Source organism: Rhineura floridana, chromosome 1, assembly GCF_030035675.1.
Source record: "Rhineura floridana isolate rRhiFlo1 chromosome 1, rRhiFlo1.hap2, whole genome shotgun sequence".
NCBI classification, from domain to species: domain Eukaryota; kingdom Metazoa; phylum Chordata; class Lepidosauria; order Squamata; family Rhineuridae; genus Rhineura; species Rhineura floridana.
The window spans coordinates 246,283,663-246,300,709 of record NC_084480.1 but is presented as its reverse complement, the minus strand read 5'-3'; the positions used below and the strand labels follow the sequence as shown (position 1 = coordinate 246,300,709).

Genomic DNA, 17,047 nt, shown 5'->3' with positions numbered 1-17,047 from the left:
AGCCTGTATGTGCATTTCTTTTGGTAAACAGGTGCCCCCTGCTCACTCTCCCTGCCTCCATTTCCTTCCCCACAACCACACTGCCCCTTCCATGCCTCAGTTTCCCTACAACCACAATGTTCTTTCTCAACTTCTGAAAGTGTTTTTGCTTCCTTTTTGTAAGTCGCTTTGAGTTCTATTGTTGAAAAAAAGCAACTAATAAATACTAGTAAAAAACCCCCAACAAAACTGTCACAATCTCTCCTCCCACCCATCCCCCCAGCTTTTCCCCAAAAGGACAGTATCTCTCCTCCTCCCCCACCTTCCCTCTTCCTTTTCTCTCTCTCTGTTGCCTGGCAGAAAAAGCCTCCCTTGGTATCAAAGGGGGGGGACAGCAGCACCTCCCTATCCCATCCTTCTCCTCCCAAGGTGACCCATTTGGGCTCTGAGGTAGATTCCTGCAAGGGCCAACTTCCAAGTCTTAGATCAATCCATGTGTCTCTTGCATTCCCTAGCAGCTCACACTGTTGTCAGGCTGTGAAGCTGCCTATTTTTGCTTTCACAAGTAGAAAGAAGAGTTGCTACTTTCACGAGTTGTATGAATGCTGCAAAATTCTGATCCAAAATCAACTTAAAACTAGACTGACACTTGAACAAAAAACCCTACACAAATATAGTCACAAGACCGATGCGTTTATTTTTCCTCCCATTTTTGCATGGAACAAGCATTTTCATAGGACACAGTAATAGCTTCATATAGCAACAGTCTCTAATTTCATCATGAAGAGCAGCTTTAAAAGAAAAGGTGACCAATAGTTTTACCACCCTATCAAGTCCATTAATCCTCAAAAACCTTCAGTGAATGAATTTATAATATATTGACCGTAGCTGAGTAATATGATTTAGTTACACACAAGTATACTCGAATGAAATCAACTATGCAAGAGTAAAGAGGCAGGTCTCTACTCCACTTCCAAATAAGACCTTACAGGCATGTCCCATTATTATAGGACTCTGGATTTCTTCACATGAGCATTGATGCTAAGGCTTTGGGTTCTATTGGCTTTCTTTTTGTTTATGTAGTCATATAAATTGCATCATACTGTATTACAGAGGAGGCTATGTTAGATGTTGTGTGCCTTCATGTTGATCATAACTTATACACACTTGTAAACACAAAGGATGTTTTCCGAATTACATATAAAATAATCTTTCCTACAAAGAGGGAAATTTACCATTATTTCAAGTTAATGCAATTAGGATACAACTGTAAGGGAACTCCTTCTGCTGTATATTCACTAATTTTACCTCATTTACACTTTTTCATGTTTTCTTTCAAAGCTACCTATGTCTTAATATTAATCTATCTTCTGTTTAAGCATTGTTCAAGAAATAAAAGACCAAATATTTTTGCTATCCAGTGGCAACTTCCTTCTTTCAGTTCTAATATAATTTGACATAATGGCCTAAAGATTTAAGAGTCAAATTACAGGCAAACAGTTTTATTATTATTATTGTGTAAAAATCATAGAAAATGTTTCAGGCTATTTTTAGTGATTAATATAAATATTTATCAAATATTAAAGTTTTCATAAAAAATAGTTACTTTTGATACTAAATCAGTGTTGAATGGTTCTCAGACATAACATCAGCCTTTCCTTAAGCATACTCCATTTAAGAACAAAAAGTTAAAAAAAACTTTTCCCCCCATTAGGCATCACTAGGTAAAGGGAAGGGAGGGAAAGAGCATCTCTCTCTTGCAGAGTCATGTAGTACTTCAGAATTTAATCTGAAATTGTGACATTTTTAAAAAAATTAAATATTTAAATCACACCATATTCAACACAGCTACACTGTACTTAAAAAAAAAGTTTGCCAGACTGGAAAGGAAGTTACCTTCCACTGTCAGAGCTATGCTGTTAGTCCCAGTGGCCTAACTTGTCGTTACTGAAGCACCAATGCACATTCCCTGAAGTTTCATTTATGGCATTCTGAGTTGACCATAATTTCTGTTGCTTTTGGCAGCTGACATTTAATCACTGCACTAAAAGATGTAAAACAGATATTTCAGTTCAACTCAAAATGCTATTTGTTGCAAAATGCTGGTGGACTCTCTTCATCACTTGAATACAGAGACACTTTTTTCCCACGATTCTGTACGTGATCTTCATTAATCTTCTCCAAAGCTTCAATCTGTGAAACAGGAAGACAGAAGTCAGGAACTTTCTATGCTTAGATTTTCTTCAACTCTTGCTTGACATGGTATTGATTTGCTGAACTTGCACTGCCTTTGTCTTCACCATATACTGTTGTTAAATTACAAATTAAATTCATGTTTAGACCAATGTGAGTTCATATAACATACAAAAAGCCCGTTCCTGAGCTTTTTTGGCTTGATTTTCTTCCCTTGCAGAAGCAGATTAGATTAACACACCATGTGGAAGATAGTTTCACCTGAAAAACTTAACTGGCCTGAGTACAGGGGATTAACATGGGAGAATGCAGCATTAGATTTTATTGGAAATATTGGTTCTGTTGAACATGAAGTATACAAACCTCACTTTATAGTGGTTCCTATACATTAGTCTTCAATTGAAGTACTACTTGCAGGTTAAACAAGGGCCAAATCAGATTCAACAGCAGAGAACCATTTTAGGGCAAACAAAGCCCCACAGACCAAAAAGCTGCACACAATTAATTTCTTTGTGCCCAAGGGGACTTACAGCTTTTTACTTCACCAAAGAAGCAGCTGTCCAAGCCATATCGCAAACTGTTATTGAAACTGCTTTCAAAAGCAGTTTGTGAAAATCTGGTTATTCACCCATGTCTTTGCTGGAATGTAACATTAGATTGGATGTTCATGACAACTGGGATTTAAAAAAATATTTTAAAATAAATGTTTGCTTTCTAAATGTTAACAAATATCTCATTAACTTCTATACAGTTTTATAGTTTAATAAAACTTTGTTTCAAATTGATAGACATCTGCTGATAATAATCTTAAAATTGACACTGAACTCCAAACCCGAAGATGCTATTTTTACAGCCTATTACCTCCACTCTAATGCATAATTCATTAAAATGCAGCAAAATGAGTGCAGCTAGGACAAGGAACCATTTCACCAAGAACACACTCATAGCACAAGAATTTTTATTACATAGTAAGATGGATCTGCCATCTTGTCAGCCCGCTGGTCAAGTCCTTCTGCCCCACCTCCTTCAATCAAGTTTGGGAAAAAGCATCCTACATGTCCTGTAATCGGGACAGACTGAAATTTCACTTATTTCAGCCAGGAACAATTCTCAGGACAATGTTAGAAACTTGTTTTCTGAAGATCCTATACTCACCCACTTTATTGACTGGACAGAGGCAGCTTAAAGCTTTGTCTCTTTGCTGTAACCAAAACATCAACTAAAAGTTTCACTGGTGGTGCTCACACATATATTCCTAGAGGGAATGCCTCATATTTAGTCAGAAAGGCTGGGCCATACAGAGGAGACTGCTGGCTATATAGGATTGCAATCCAAAGCAGTATTTAGGAAGAGTTGTACACAGATCCAAAACATCGTTTGAAGATTCTGCCACAGAACTTCCAAAAACTAAGAGAAAGAAAAGCTAATGTCCACTTGCAGAGGTGGCTTGTCCAAGTGCCAAAGTATGGAGTTAATGTGGATCTCTATGTACAGAGCTTCTGAGAGCAGCTTAGTGAATAATACTAACTTTAATATCTCCCTTACCCCAGGGAAAAAACAAGCACACCTTACCTCAGCTAAGAAGTCCACCTCATTGTCAGCTGTAAAATTTAAACCTGAGATAGCATTGAAGAGGTCTCGTTCGCTTAGTGCTTCAGATACACCTCCCTTCTGGAAGAACTTTTATTAAAGGCAAAATAAGTTTTATCACCCGTCATTCATACAAACAGTTTTATCTTTTGGAGGGGTCTAGCAATTCTTTGAGGTAGCTATCATTGTGGACTTTTGGACATGCAACAAGACTTTCCTAAGCTTTCTAATCTGCATTTGTCTTCTTTCTCCCACACAAATACAAGGTTTTACAAGCCTGTTTATTTATTATTGAGGGAGGGGCAGAATCTAGATCAAGGTATTTTATACCGTATTAGAAATATCTTGATTTTTATTGCAAGCAATCAAGGGACAGTGTATTTGTCCTTTATTCCTTGGAAGAAACACTATTGTCAAGAAAGCCAGTTATAATTTAACATGCTGTTTTTAACTTCCTTCAGTGTCCCTAAATGCAATTCTGCCTCCTCCCTATCTAACTAGAATTGATGTCAATTAAGATGAGAGCAAGTGATAAATAGTTTGGGAAAACTTTCAAATATATGTTAAGATACTGGATCATGCAATTCTACAGATCCAACTACAAAACATCAAGAGATTGTCAGACTTCTTACCTGTGAAACATTCCTGCAATCTCTAAACAAGAACTCAAGTCCATGAGGATGAGTGGGCTCCACAGACTGACTGACATCAATTAACCACACCTACAATTAATATAACTAGTTTTAGATATTTGCACATGGGACCATTAAAAGTTATTTTTTCTCTATTCAGAATCTGCTTACCTGTCCCCCATGCCAGAGCATGTTGTACTCACTCAGGTCAGCATGAACTAAACTGCATTCTTTATACAATTGCTGCATCATCTAGAAACAAGCAACAAGTTTTACTTGGAGTGCTCTCCATACCACTATAGTAATATTCAAAATTACCACTAAAGCGTTATTAAAACTTAATACTATTTGGAGGAGTGCATGTTAAACACAGAAAAATGCTTAACAGAAGTTACAATATGAAAGAACCTTTGCTTATTTTTCAGGAACAAAGTATCACAAAATTATATTACATATAGTGTTTGGAATGTCCACTCTAGTTAGCTTATCTGAATTGTCAGCTTGCGTATGGCTGATAGGCATGTTTGAAGAATACCCTAGTCGCTTCTGCTACTGCTACTTAGCGCAATGTTTTCTACCACACCAAGAAAGGTTGTCTATTTTAGGAGTATGAAATATAATCTAAGTATTGTAGACTATAGGAAATGTTGTTCCAAATATAATTTTTAGGAGTATGAAATATAATCTAAGTATTGTAGACTATAGGAAATGTTCCAAATATAATTTATAGTATGTATGTATGTATGTAGGTAGGTAGGTATCTCTTGTCCTTCCTCCCTGAAAGAGCCCAGGGCAGCAAGCAAGAACACTAAAAGCACTTTAAGACATCTTAAAAACAAAAAAACCTTTCAAACATATTAAAACAAAACCTATTTTAAAAATTATTAAAAAGCAATTCCAACACAGACTGGGATAAGGTCTCTACTTGTTGGAAGAGGAAGATCTTGAGTAGGTGTCAAAAAGGTAACAGAGATGGGATCATCTAATATTTAAGGAGAGGGAATTCCAAAGTGGTGTTTCCTGTGTTGCATGGAACAGACCTCCTAATAAGATGGTATCTACAGGAGGCCCTCACCTGCAGAGTGCAGTGATCAACTGGGTATATAAGGGATAAGACAATATTTCAGGTATCCTGGTCCCAAGCTGTATGGGGCTTTGTACACCAAGACTAGAACCTTGAACTTGACCCGGTAGCAAATGGGCAGCCAGTGCAGTTCTTTCAGCAGCAGGGTAACATGTTGGCGATAACCTGCCCCAGTGAGCATTTATGCTACTGTATTTTGCACCAGCTGCAGCTTCTTGACCAACCTCAAGGGCAGCCCCACATAACGCACATTACAGTAATCCTGCCTGGAGATTACCAGTGCATGGACAACAGTGGTCAGGGAATTCCAGTCCAGAAACAACTGAAGCTGGTAAAAGGCACTCCTAGCCACTGAAGTCATCTGGACCTCTAGTGACAAAGAATTACTGTTTTTTACAGAACCAGCACTTTCAATGGTTAGAGTTCCCTGCTCTCATTTAACTGTATTTTTTTTTTGTTCAAGCTACTTCTAATAAACTGTCTCTCCAATGCAGGAACTGACTTTAAAAAAATAGCTTGCCATGATAAAGACTGAGTACTTTAAGAGTAGACTCTACATTCATATTTATTATTCATCAATTATATATTATTGAAAGGAACTCTTGCCAATGGTTTTGGGACAAGGTAATAGCATTGATCTTACATGAAGAACTTGATAGTAAGCCTTTTTCATATCTTCACTATTGAGTTTTACTTCTTTTAGTTTAGGAGCTGGAACTTGATCCTGACCAATGAAGGACATAACCAAGATATGCTTTTTAAGGGTAACAACTTCTGGACAAGGAATACCTGCCTTCTGCATTCTGTGAAGAAGAAAAAAAGCTTTAGAGCATTCAAGAATTTCCAGAAAGTCAAGCATTCACCACGAAGCCTATCTTCTGTCATGATTGTTTTGACTCAGTTAGTGTTACTGGCTCTTTATAAAAACACGCAACAGGGGTGGGAAATCTTTTCAGCCCAACAGTCCAGGTACTGAGCTCTCCCATCCCTGGCAAGCCACTTTAACAAGTGGATGGGGCTGCCCCACCTGTCAGTCACCTGATGCCACCATGACAACACGTGAGCCATTTTTCCTTTGCAGTATGGCGTGAACTCAAGTTGTGCAGTGAAAAAAGATCAAAGCCAATCTAAGCAGGACTTGTAATCACTGCCAGCTGGCAAATTCTGCTCAAATAAACTAAACTCAATGGTTCTACATCGGAAGCTCCACAGCATACCAACCCCAAGCCCAACTTTCAGCAGGAATCGGTTCCACTTGATAGGGAGCTCCCAAGTGGAACAAATCACACTGGAGCTTACATATGGCACCAAGTTTAAGTGGTGCCATGTACAAGCCCTGCTTGCCAAGAAACAATCAGGAGTGCATTTTAAGCCTCCTGGTCATTCCTTTGCAGCTGCGTCTTTACCTGCCCCACACCTTGCATCATATGACATCAGGTTGGGGAAAATAACCTCACAGACCAAATTAGGACCCCTGCCAGGCCTAATTAGACCCGTGGGCCAGATGTTCTCCACTACTACCACATAACATTTCAAGAACCAACACTTTAAAACCTTTTAGTTAATGTGTTGTGCCAAATTACACTTTAAAGTTGCATAGTTTAGAAACTGCCTGGAATCCAAGTATAAGGATGATATCTGACAAAGTCATATGCAGAGCAGACCCACTGAAATCAATGGACTAACCTGTCCATTGATTTCAATGTGTCTACTCCAAATGCTACTAATATTAACTATCACTGTGAGAATTTATTATCAAAACATACATTCCGTTCACTTTGGCATTTCCTGATGCATGATGCCAACTATTATGGTTTTAAGACCTTTTTTTAATCTACTGGTTAAATTACTGATTTTGTATTGCTTTGTATTTTACTGTGTACACCTCCTAGAAATGTGAGCATCACAGGCACTACGTAAATATTTTAAATAAATTAATATTTAAAGAAAAACAGTAGTTGCCTCAAATAGCATAACAGCATATGGATACACTGAAGAGTAATATTAATATAAAATATTGTATACAAAAAGCAATGTGGTTCTATACATAAGTAAACAATGTTAAACAGATTTTACGTTGATTCCCAAGTGCTTGGCCTTGAACAAAGAATGTTACAGCTTATTCACATCTACACCTACATTTCCATACCTTGTTAAGTTGTGCATTTCTTTCTCAGCCCACATACGGATTATCTTTCGTGGATTCAGTTTGCTGAAACGGTCTTTAAACCTATAATCATCTTTGATATACTTATCACGATTCTTAAATTCATTCAGAGTTGTTTTAAACACCTTTATGGCACATTCTGAAGGTACAGATTTGGCTTCCTCTCCCAAGCTTTTAAGAAAAAACAAAACTTTTAGTGTATGTGCATACGAACCAATTTTAAAGAAGCTCCACCAAATAGAACAGATGAGAGAAAATAGAAAGTATTCGCAATATATATTTAATTACATTTACACCTCAGTATAAGCCATCTTTGAAACATTTGACTCTTTGAGCTTTAGTTACGTGCTACTTTTATAGCATGTACATTTTACATTTCTAGGTTTAAATAGTAGATTCATCGTAAGGTTTTATGATTGCATGTAACAAGATTTATTGGAAGAGGGGGACAGGAAGCAAGGGTGATGCAGGATACTCCTACTGCAACCATTTTTTAAAAATTGGCTAACAGTATTTTCCAATACTATTGCTCTTCTGCAGTTGCTCCCAGTTTTACAAAATACAAGCCTCATAAGCATATTAAAAAAATACCTTCCTCCATATGCATGAAACACCACCGACTCTTTTCCTGTACTTATGCATCCGGTGATGGTCTCTAGCATTCCAGAATTGACCATCTTATACAAAAGTAAACGTGTTTTAGGATCTACTGCTTTCTCCTGCACAAGAAGAGTGGGAAAGAAAACATGTTGCGACGGTCAAAATAACGATTCTGAATATTTATAGATATTTAATTGTATTTGTCAGTCAGATTAGTTCAGATGACAAAATGTTCCTTTGATCAATCTACAAAAGCACTGTGAAATGGAAAAACTTTGATCAGGCTCTTTACATTTTAAATGCAATTTTTCTCTACTAATTACTTCCGACTGACACTCTCATAGCAGTTAAGACGAGCTATCTCAGCTTCTGAAACTGTCAAATAATGCTTTATTGTGACTTCAAAAAAAACAAATCTGTAATATAGATGGATACCAACAAGGAGGAGAAAAGCTACAATACCTCAGCTAAAAACTAAATATGAAGAACATAAGGTGAGTCCTGCTGGATCAAGCCAAAGGCCCATCAAGTCCAGAATCCTGTTCTCACAGTGCCCAAGTCTATAGGAAGCCTACAAGTAGGACATGAGAATAACGGCATTCTCGCCATTTGTGACATTATTGCATTATTAGCTTTCCTAACATACAGTGCTGAAAAGGATCAACTGCTGCACGCAGTTCAATTAAGGAGTTCAACACATTTCCTAGATGACTGAGGATGCTAATTAAGATCACACTATTATCCTGAAATTGGTTACAAGAGAAAAAAGGCTTAGATAACATACAGATTTACTATTTTCCATAATGTAATTACTTAATTCTGTAAACATTTAGTTTTGATGCAGCATATCAACTCTGCCAGTAATCAAGGCAGCAACAAATTAGCCTTGCCAAGTAGAAAATTATTAGTTCATAAAAAACATTTACCACCTCAGTATTTAACTTCAAGAAGCTTCAGCAAGGTGTTGGGCAAACTAGTTGCCCAGGAGGAACTGTTACTCACCCTGTTAGGCAAAGCTTACTGTCTTACTCTATTTCTAGTAAATGTTTCAGCAATCAGTATTGAGGTATTTGTGTTTAATAAGTTTGGGACTATTCAAACCTATGTAAATTTTCATTTTGTTTGAGTCACCAGGACATACAGCAGTAGAATGTTCCTTCTTCTCATGCAGCCTGGCACTTCGACGTTCCTCAGAGTAGGCATGTTGCTTTAAGGCATTGAAGACATGATTGGACAATTTTAGGTCCATACCAATTCCATCACCAACTTGAAATTCAGGTGCAAACTGCAAACACAGGTGTAATTCAATGAATGACATGCTATTTTCACCACAAATATTCAGTGTGTCTGAACAAGTTGCTATCAGGGGAGACCCTACACTAGCAGTGCTAAGCTCATTTCTGTTGTTTACTATATTTGCAAGCTGCCCTTCCTACAAGTAGCGCAGGACAGCTGAAATTATTGTTCCCTATACTATCACAAAAACCTAAAGAGAAAGGTTATGGCAGACATACTTGTTCCAGGCAGCTTTGGGAGCTTCAGGACAAAGCCGAGATTTGAACCCAGTTCTCCCCAGTTCAAGCTTAGCACTTTAACCACTAAAGCACACTTGTCTTGCAAAGGGCAGTAATACAGGCAATGTATCTTACTCTTCTAGCCAAAGGCCATGAAAAATACATACTACAACAGATCAACACAGAAATGCAAAAATTAAAAATGTACAGGAAAGGGGTGGCAATTATATTGTGAAACTCTAGCAAATCTTTCTACAAAACCCTTAAACAAGATACACTAGTTGACATTTCCGGGTAATACGACACTGTGTTCCCCACTGGATCTTCATCTCTGGCACACTCTTTAAAAGCTAAGAGATCATGATCCTCCCTGCTGGGAGGAAGGGTGGGATATAAATTAAATAATAAATAAATAAAATAAATGATCTAGTTTGCATGCAATGCTAAACCATAGCTTGTTTAGCCAAAATGAGGTTTATTTAATCATGGGTTTGTTGGTCACCCCATGCCAGATGCTCCTCAAGCTACAATGGAATGAGGTAAGAGCAGCTGGAAAACAAACCAAGCTTTGGAGAAACAAGCCATGTCTTATGTGCTCATCTGTAAGATAACCATAGTTTGTTCAATAATCCATTAGTTAAAACAGCCTTTCCCAACCAGTGTGCCTCCAGATGTTGTTGGACCACAACTCCCATCAGCCTCAGCTAGCATTGCCAATGGTCAGGAAGATGGGAATTGTAGTCCAACAACATCTGGAGGCACACTGGTTGGGAAAGGCTGAGTTAAAACAATGGCTACAGCAAACCATGGCTTAGAGTTATCTACGAACAGCCATAAATGATATTAAAACAGGTATACAAAGTAAGTTTAAACATTAGCATGGATGCTAGCATAACATTTGTACTTACTTGGTAAGCATGGGAAGTCAAACATATCAAGGGTCAGCATCAATGCAAATGTTGCATGGGCAAGTCTTGGAATGTCTATCACAAATGGAGGACAGAACTTACATTTTCCATTCGAGCAGTATTCTTTCTTCCACAGACAACCTCATCATGCTTGGTGGTAATATCTTTTCCTTTTCCTATAAAACCCCTTTTGGGAGTAGTAGTGGGCTTATCTATAAATAAAATACTGCACTCAAAATACATCTCCAAGACTAGTAGACATGCTAACATTTATTTAGCCACATCCTAGAAAGCATTCTGAAACACAAATCTCAGACACTATCAATATTATCATAAACGTTTATTGTACAAGCTGTCGGCCAAAATAAAATTTCCATTAAAGGAAGTTGCAATAAACAGTACTATACAGAATCTTTCTGACTTTAAAATGCTATATAAATTTTATTTTACCCCATGCAATAAATTACTAGCTTAAACCACAAAAAATGTGTTATATCACTAACTATTCTTTCCATTTCTTTTGCCTGCAGTTTCCTTGCAACTACAGTGAACACAAGCTCTTTGGTAAGCTTGAACAAAGTCTGACACAGCTTCATACCCCAAAAGAGGGCCTCACTTTGTAAAGAAATATTTGTTACCATATGTTGCCAAACGCTTCATATTTAACAAACTTAACTAGAGAATACATGAACTACTGACCGTTATTGGAAGGGTGCTGCTTCTCATTCCTAGAACACCTATGCACATATTCATTCTCCCCCTTCAAACCATGACTCTAAACTAGTCTCTTCTGCAAAGCTTGTGACTTAGGCTTTATTTTGGTTGGGTATGAAAATGACCAGGCTAAATATGCACAACTGCTTGTTCACATTTATCCCATTACCTTTACCTCTCCTCCCTGCACCCACACTAAATTTAGACGACAAGCTAAAGTATGGTAGGGATCTGATTTTTGACTGGGTCCATATTAAAGACTATGATGTGCACTAATCAAACTTTCCAGTAAGAACATAAGAACAGCCTGCTAGATCAGGCCAACCAGGACAGCATCCTGCTCTCACAGTGGCCAACCAGAAGCCTATGGAAACCCGCAAGCAGGACCTGAGCACAAGGACACCTTCCCCTCCTGAGGGTTCCAGCAACTACTATTACTGTGAAGGCCAACCATAGCCATTGATAGCCTCCTCCTCCATGAATTTGTCTTATCTCTTTAAAGCCATCCAAGTTGGTGGCCATCACTGCCTCTTGTGGGAGCAAATTTCATAGTTTAACTCTGTGCTGTGTGATGAAGTACTTTCTTTTGTCTGTCCTGAATCTTCCAACATACGGCTTAATTAGATGTCCACGCGTTCTAGTGTTATGAGAGAGGAAGAAAAGTTTCTCTCTATCCTTTTTCTTCATGGCATACATAATTTTATACACTTCTATCATGTCACCTCTTTCTCACCTTTTCTCTAAACTAAAAAGTCCAAATGCTACAACCTTTCCTCATAGGGAGTCCCTCCACCCCCTTGATCATTCTGGTTGCCCTTTTCTGAACCTTTTCCAATTCTACAATATCCTTTTTGAGGTAAGGTGACCAGAACTGTGCACAGTATTTCAAATGCAGTCACACCATAGATTTGTATAACAGCATTATTATATTGGCAGTTTTATTTTCAATTCCTTTCCTAACAATCCCTAACATGGAATTTGCCTTTTTCATGGCTGTCCACATCTTCCAGTGAGAACATAAGAATCCATAACAACCCAAGGTCTCATTCCAACATTAAAAATATGACAGCATATTACACACTTCAGAGCTTGATCTTTATTAAACAGTCAAGCAGTTGCCGCTGACCTCACAAAAACTTATTTCAGAACCTTACAGTCTGAAAAAATGTATAAAATTGTACATTAATAAGTTCTTAATCCAAATAGTACCTGCTCTATATGGATCATGACGAGTATCTTGCCAATCAACTTCATCTTCAGAGCTGTCACTGTCTTCAAACGGATGCACCTTTCGGTAGTTCTCAAAAGATATGGACACTTCAGAAATGAAAACATGAAGGCGTATATGAGTTAACAGTTATTGCTGATGGTGACACAATCTCTGAAAATAAAAAGGCCACTGAGAAACAGAAAGAGATCCTAAAAAAGCAATTATATCTCATGATAGTAACCTTTGCTATCCCCATTGAACTTTTTTTCTTCACGTCGAAGCTGTGCATCATATTCTCTATCAAATTCCATTTGCAGCATCTGTGCCAGCATGAGGTCACTGGAAGTATCAATATTATCTCCACTAATAAGTGATCCTTCAACAACCCTAGATATGATAGACCAGAATAAAACAGTTAGTGCGACAATGAAATACCAATTCAGCCATAGTAATCTGACTAAGAAGATTTAAAAAGACATGATATATCAAGAAAAAAGAGTATAGTACAGGTGTTTTCTGTTTGTAGATATCAAGAATAGAGAACATAAACCTTTCTGGCATAGTATAACTATGAGTATGAGGAATAAGTACTGCACAAGAAAGCGACTTCCTTCCACACAAAAGGCACAACAAAAGACAAAGTAGACTGGTGTCACCGGGATGAATACAAAGAACAGTATATGTAGTAGGCCGCATCATAGTGAATTCTATTTTGGGAGTTTTCCCAGCTACCCAAAGAACAGAAAGAAATAGTTATATTTACAAGGTGCTACCCTACCATGAGTTAGAGTGAAGCCATCATCTCAAAAAGCAGTTTGGATGGCAAATTTAGAGGGAACTTACATCCCCAGAAAATTAGCCAGCAAAACTTCTATTCAGTGGAAGAATGAAGCACTCCCACCCGCCCCCATTAGAATCCTGACAAGATGCACAGTGGAGGCAGACAGGGTCTGATCCACACACTGTGAATATATAAACTGCAATGGCTGCTTTCTTCTTTCCCAGGTATCAGCTGACGGGAGAGGAGTTTATTTTGCATTTTTCTGTTTCCTTGCAGCTGGCCCCCACCCTCCCATTCCCAGCTGAGAAGAGTGGGCTATAAAGTGATACTCTCACATTGTCTAGAGCACCTGACAAGGAAATATAAAGAGCTGCTTCCTTACTTTAAGGAAATCCTGTGTTAAATGAAAGGATTAGGACTGCCATCCTCCCCATTCCATGTACTATATGTTGCAGAGGAGGAAGTTGTTCACTTTGAGTGATTAAGAAGGGTGAAGACTATGCTGTGCCCATTTCTAAGGAAACCTGCAAAATACTAAAGGATTTCCACACAAAACAACAGGAAGAAGGGTGGCAATCCCATTCCCTTCATTTTGAACAGGGCTCCAAAGAAGCAAATTAGACTCTTCCCGTTCAAGCACCTTGTGCAAAATTAGAATCATTTCACTAGACACTAACTTTTCCCTCTCTCAAACCATAAGAGGTGGCGGTGGCGGTGGCAGCAGCAGCAGCAGCAGGTCTTCTTGCCTCAAGCAGCAAAAAGGCTTTGTCAGTGCCCAATACTGAGTGTAAGCTATTGTTATAGCAGTTTCACAAAATCATACTCACCATCTGACTTTATGTATGTTTACTCAGAAATTCCACTTATTTAAAATGTACTTTCAAGTAAGGTTACACAGAGCTTCAGCTATAGGTAAATAACAAGATACCTTACCAACTATCAAGTAAGTCTGTAACAAAGATTCATATGCAAGAATATTCAACTTACGATACCACTTCAGGAAAAGCAGAGTTTTCTTCTTCCAATTGCAGCTCTTTAGCTAGTTGTTCGCTCATGACATCAGCAAGGGAACAAGATATTGTGGTATTTTTAGGAGTTCCCCATGGACACTGCAACAATGAATACAAATCTTGTGTTGAATAAGAATAAGACAGGTAACTTTTCTCTACATAAAATCTAGTTTCATATTTCTTTGTATAGGTACACGGAAGTACATTATGTAAATGAATCAAATATTGTGAAATCTCTGTAGTGATTCATACAACTTGTCATCTGAGCTATTTAAAGATTGGACAATGCCTTTATTCCTTTATGAAGTACACACAGAAATACATTTGTATTTGAAATGTAAAAGAGAGATGTTTAAATATTTGCCTCTGTAATCCATTCAATTTCTGTCTCAGATCTAGAAGTGTCACTTTCTCCAATTAAATTAAATAAATGAGCAAACCCCAGGATAACAAACACAAGTTATCCCAATGTATTTTTTCACTGGTCAGTACCAAATGAGACAATTACCTTATGCACAGATAATCATCTGCAAAACATTTGCTGATAAAAATCCTATGAGTTTAACTAAACTCTTTTAATTTAGTCTTAATGGCTACAGAATTGGTATCCATACAGAACTAAGATTCACAGGCCAGAGAACGAAGTATACTTTTTTCTAGAGCAACTTTATTGACAAGAGATCAAAGGTCTGTTGCACAGAACTCTTCTCTCTTTCACAAATACATGTTATGAAACACTAAGGCTGATCTGCTATCTGTTATGTTGTTGGCTTTCATTAGAGGAAGGTCAGTAGAAATATGCAATATTTAGACATTTTATTATGAAAAACTGTAAAAAAAAAGCTGTTACTTTAGAGAATAAACCATCTTGGGAAACCTTAGAGTAGCATACCCATAAATCCAATTTATAAATTATGACATAGTTAATGGAATCTCTTCATGAACAAGAGACTTGAGAACACTGCAGATGAGCTACCTGGCTCTGAGCCCAGCACTACCTCCATCTGTAGCCTCTTATTAGAAGAGTGACAAACAGGAAATCTTATCTGAATGCAGACTCAAAATAATTTAAGCAACATATTACCCATTACTATTACATTTAACATTTTGTTATTAGCAGCTAAGTTAATGAAACAGTGGGAGTCCTACCTACTTCCATGCTTTGATATGGAGCAGAATTCTAAATGTTGCTACTGGCAAGGAATATTATCATTTAATCCATTCATTTATTCATCTCCCTCCACCTTTCCTCCATGAAGTTTAAGGTGGCATAAACGGTTGCTTCCCCCACCCCCCAACTTCAGTTTATCTGGATAAGAACCTTGTAAAGTGAATGATCCAGAGTTACCCATAAGGTTTAGGATTGAGGAATACCTACAACACAGGTCTCCAAAGTGCTTCACCCATATCCCAACAAATTACCTCAGAGTAACAGAGAACAATCTCATCAGCACATCTCAAGTGCAACAGTAGCACTTCAGTCATCGGTTCTCCCCAAACTTTTAAATTTTTCCACTGTCCATCAGCATTTTAAGAGAGGACTGGCAACTCTTTTCCTGACACAGTTCTTGAACGTTTACATAGCTATATAAAAAAACAGGCTTTACTAATCACTACGCTTCTACGCTAGGATGAGAGAGAAACTTATTAAAAGGTGGTGGAAATGAAAGGAGCCAACACCAGGGTCATTTCAGCCAATAAATTCCGCCCCTCCAGCCCGTATGGAGGAAGAGGAGCTAAGCCAATATCCCTGATTGGCGAGTTCAGAGGCTTCGTTTACACACGCAGAAAAGTGAGGCGGAAGAATTATACAAAATGAACTGCACCTCTTTAGGCTGCAGGACAATAGGGAGCGCCATTTTTCTTTATACTCGCCACACAATTCCCTGAAAGTACAAAAACAAAACCGTGTTCTTCCCCTACCAGGTTTTGTTTCAATTAGAAAGTATTCGATGGCGTCGTTTCCCCACCTGCTGTCTGAAGCGACGACGCTCACTCCACCACCTTAGAATTCTACCACCTCATTCTGGGGAATATGTAGAACAGGCCTAAAGGAAGTCCTCGGTCGACCAAGGCACCTTCCCCCCTCCCCCTCACCTTGCTTTGTGGCCAAGCTGGACTCGGGCTCGCTTCAGCAGCAGGGACAACAGCGGCGATTCCTACGGGATCCATATTAGACAAGGAAAAGAAACGAGAGCGACGCCAAGAAGACAGCAGCAACAGAACAAAAAAACACAGGAAGCTCCTGACAGAATAAAAGTTCTTCCGGCTTCTCCTCGGTTTAACTGAACTCCTCCCGCCCCCTGACCATCGACACCAGCCGGCTATTGGCCCATAGAATCGTACTTTCAGCTGAGCGTCTACGCTCACTTCCTTTGGAATCTTCCTCCTTCCGCAAACCTCCCTTACTTCCCCTTCCCAAGAGATATCTGTGTGGCTGTTGTTGGTTGCGTCCCGTTACCGTTTCTCTTCCTGTCTTGTAGGGTTGCCAGGATCATGGCCTGAGACTGATCATGTAGCTTTAGGAGAAGAGAAGATCAGCCAAGTGCAGGTGTTCTTGCAACACTAATGGGGAAAACCACAAGTGGAATTCTCTTGCCAGGCCCGGCCTCCAAGAGGTCTTCTGTATCTTTAAAAGTTGTGCGGGGGAAGAGAGAATTCCACC

At 38.5% G+C, this 17,047-nt stretch overlaps 1 protein-coding gene across 2 annotated transcripts; it reads right to left on the bottom strand.

The window, feature by feature from the left end:
• Positions 1-653: 653 nt before the first annotated feature.
• Positions 654-16,838, bottom strand: RIOK3 (RIO kinase 3). 2 transcript variants are annotated; one of them, XM_061597070.1, is made up of 13 exons: positions 16,480-16,838; positions 14,360-14,481; positions 12,833-12,978; positions 12,591-12,698; positions 10,770-10,879; positions 9,387-9,530; positions 8,237-8,364; positions 7,628-7,816; positions 6,122-6,281; positions 4,566-4,646; positions 4,395-4,484; positions 3,745-3,852; positions 654-2,172 (listed from the first exon to the last, which is right to left on the bottom strand). In XM_061597070.1, the coding sequence occupies exons 1-13, from the start codon at positions 16,552-16,554 to the stop codon at positions 2,065-2,067; spliced, it is 1,569 nt and encodes a 522-aa protein (XP_061453054.1). In that variant the 5' UTR covers positions 16,555-16,838; the 3' UTR covers positions 654-2,064. The 2 variants fall into 2 exon arrangements, with proteins under 2 accessions (XP_061453054.1, XP_061453063.1); XM_061597079.1 differs by lacking the exon at positions 16,480-16,838 and adding an exon at positions 15,805-15,962.
• Between the last annotated feature and the right edge of the window lie 209 nt (positions 16,839-17,047).

Coding starts and splice junctions, on each gene's coding strand:
- RIOK3 (XM_061597070.1), bottom strand. CDS start 16,554: ATGGATCCCGTAGGAATCGCCGCTGTTGTCCCTGCTGCTGAAGCGAGC. Junction 12,979..14,359: donor GCTTTTCCTGAAGTGGTATC/GTAAGTTGAATA, acceptor TATCATATCTAG/GGTTGTTGAAGGATCACTTA. Junction 7,817..8,236: donor TTTCATGCATATGGAGGAAG/GTATTTTTTTAA, acceptor TTTTCTTAAAAG/CTTGGGAGAGGAAGCCAAAT.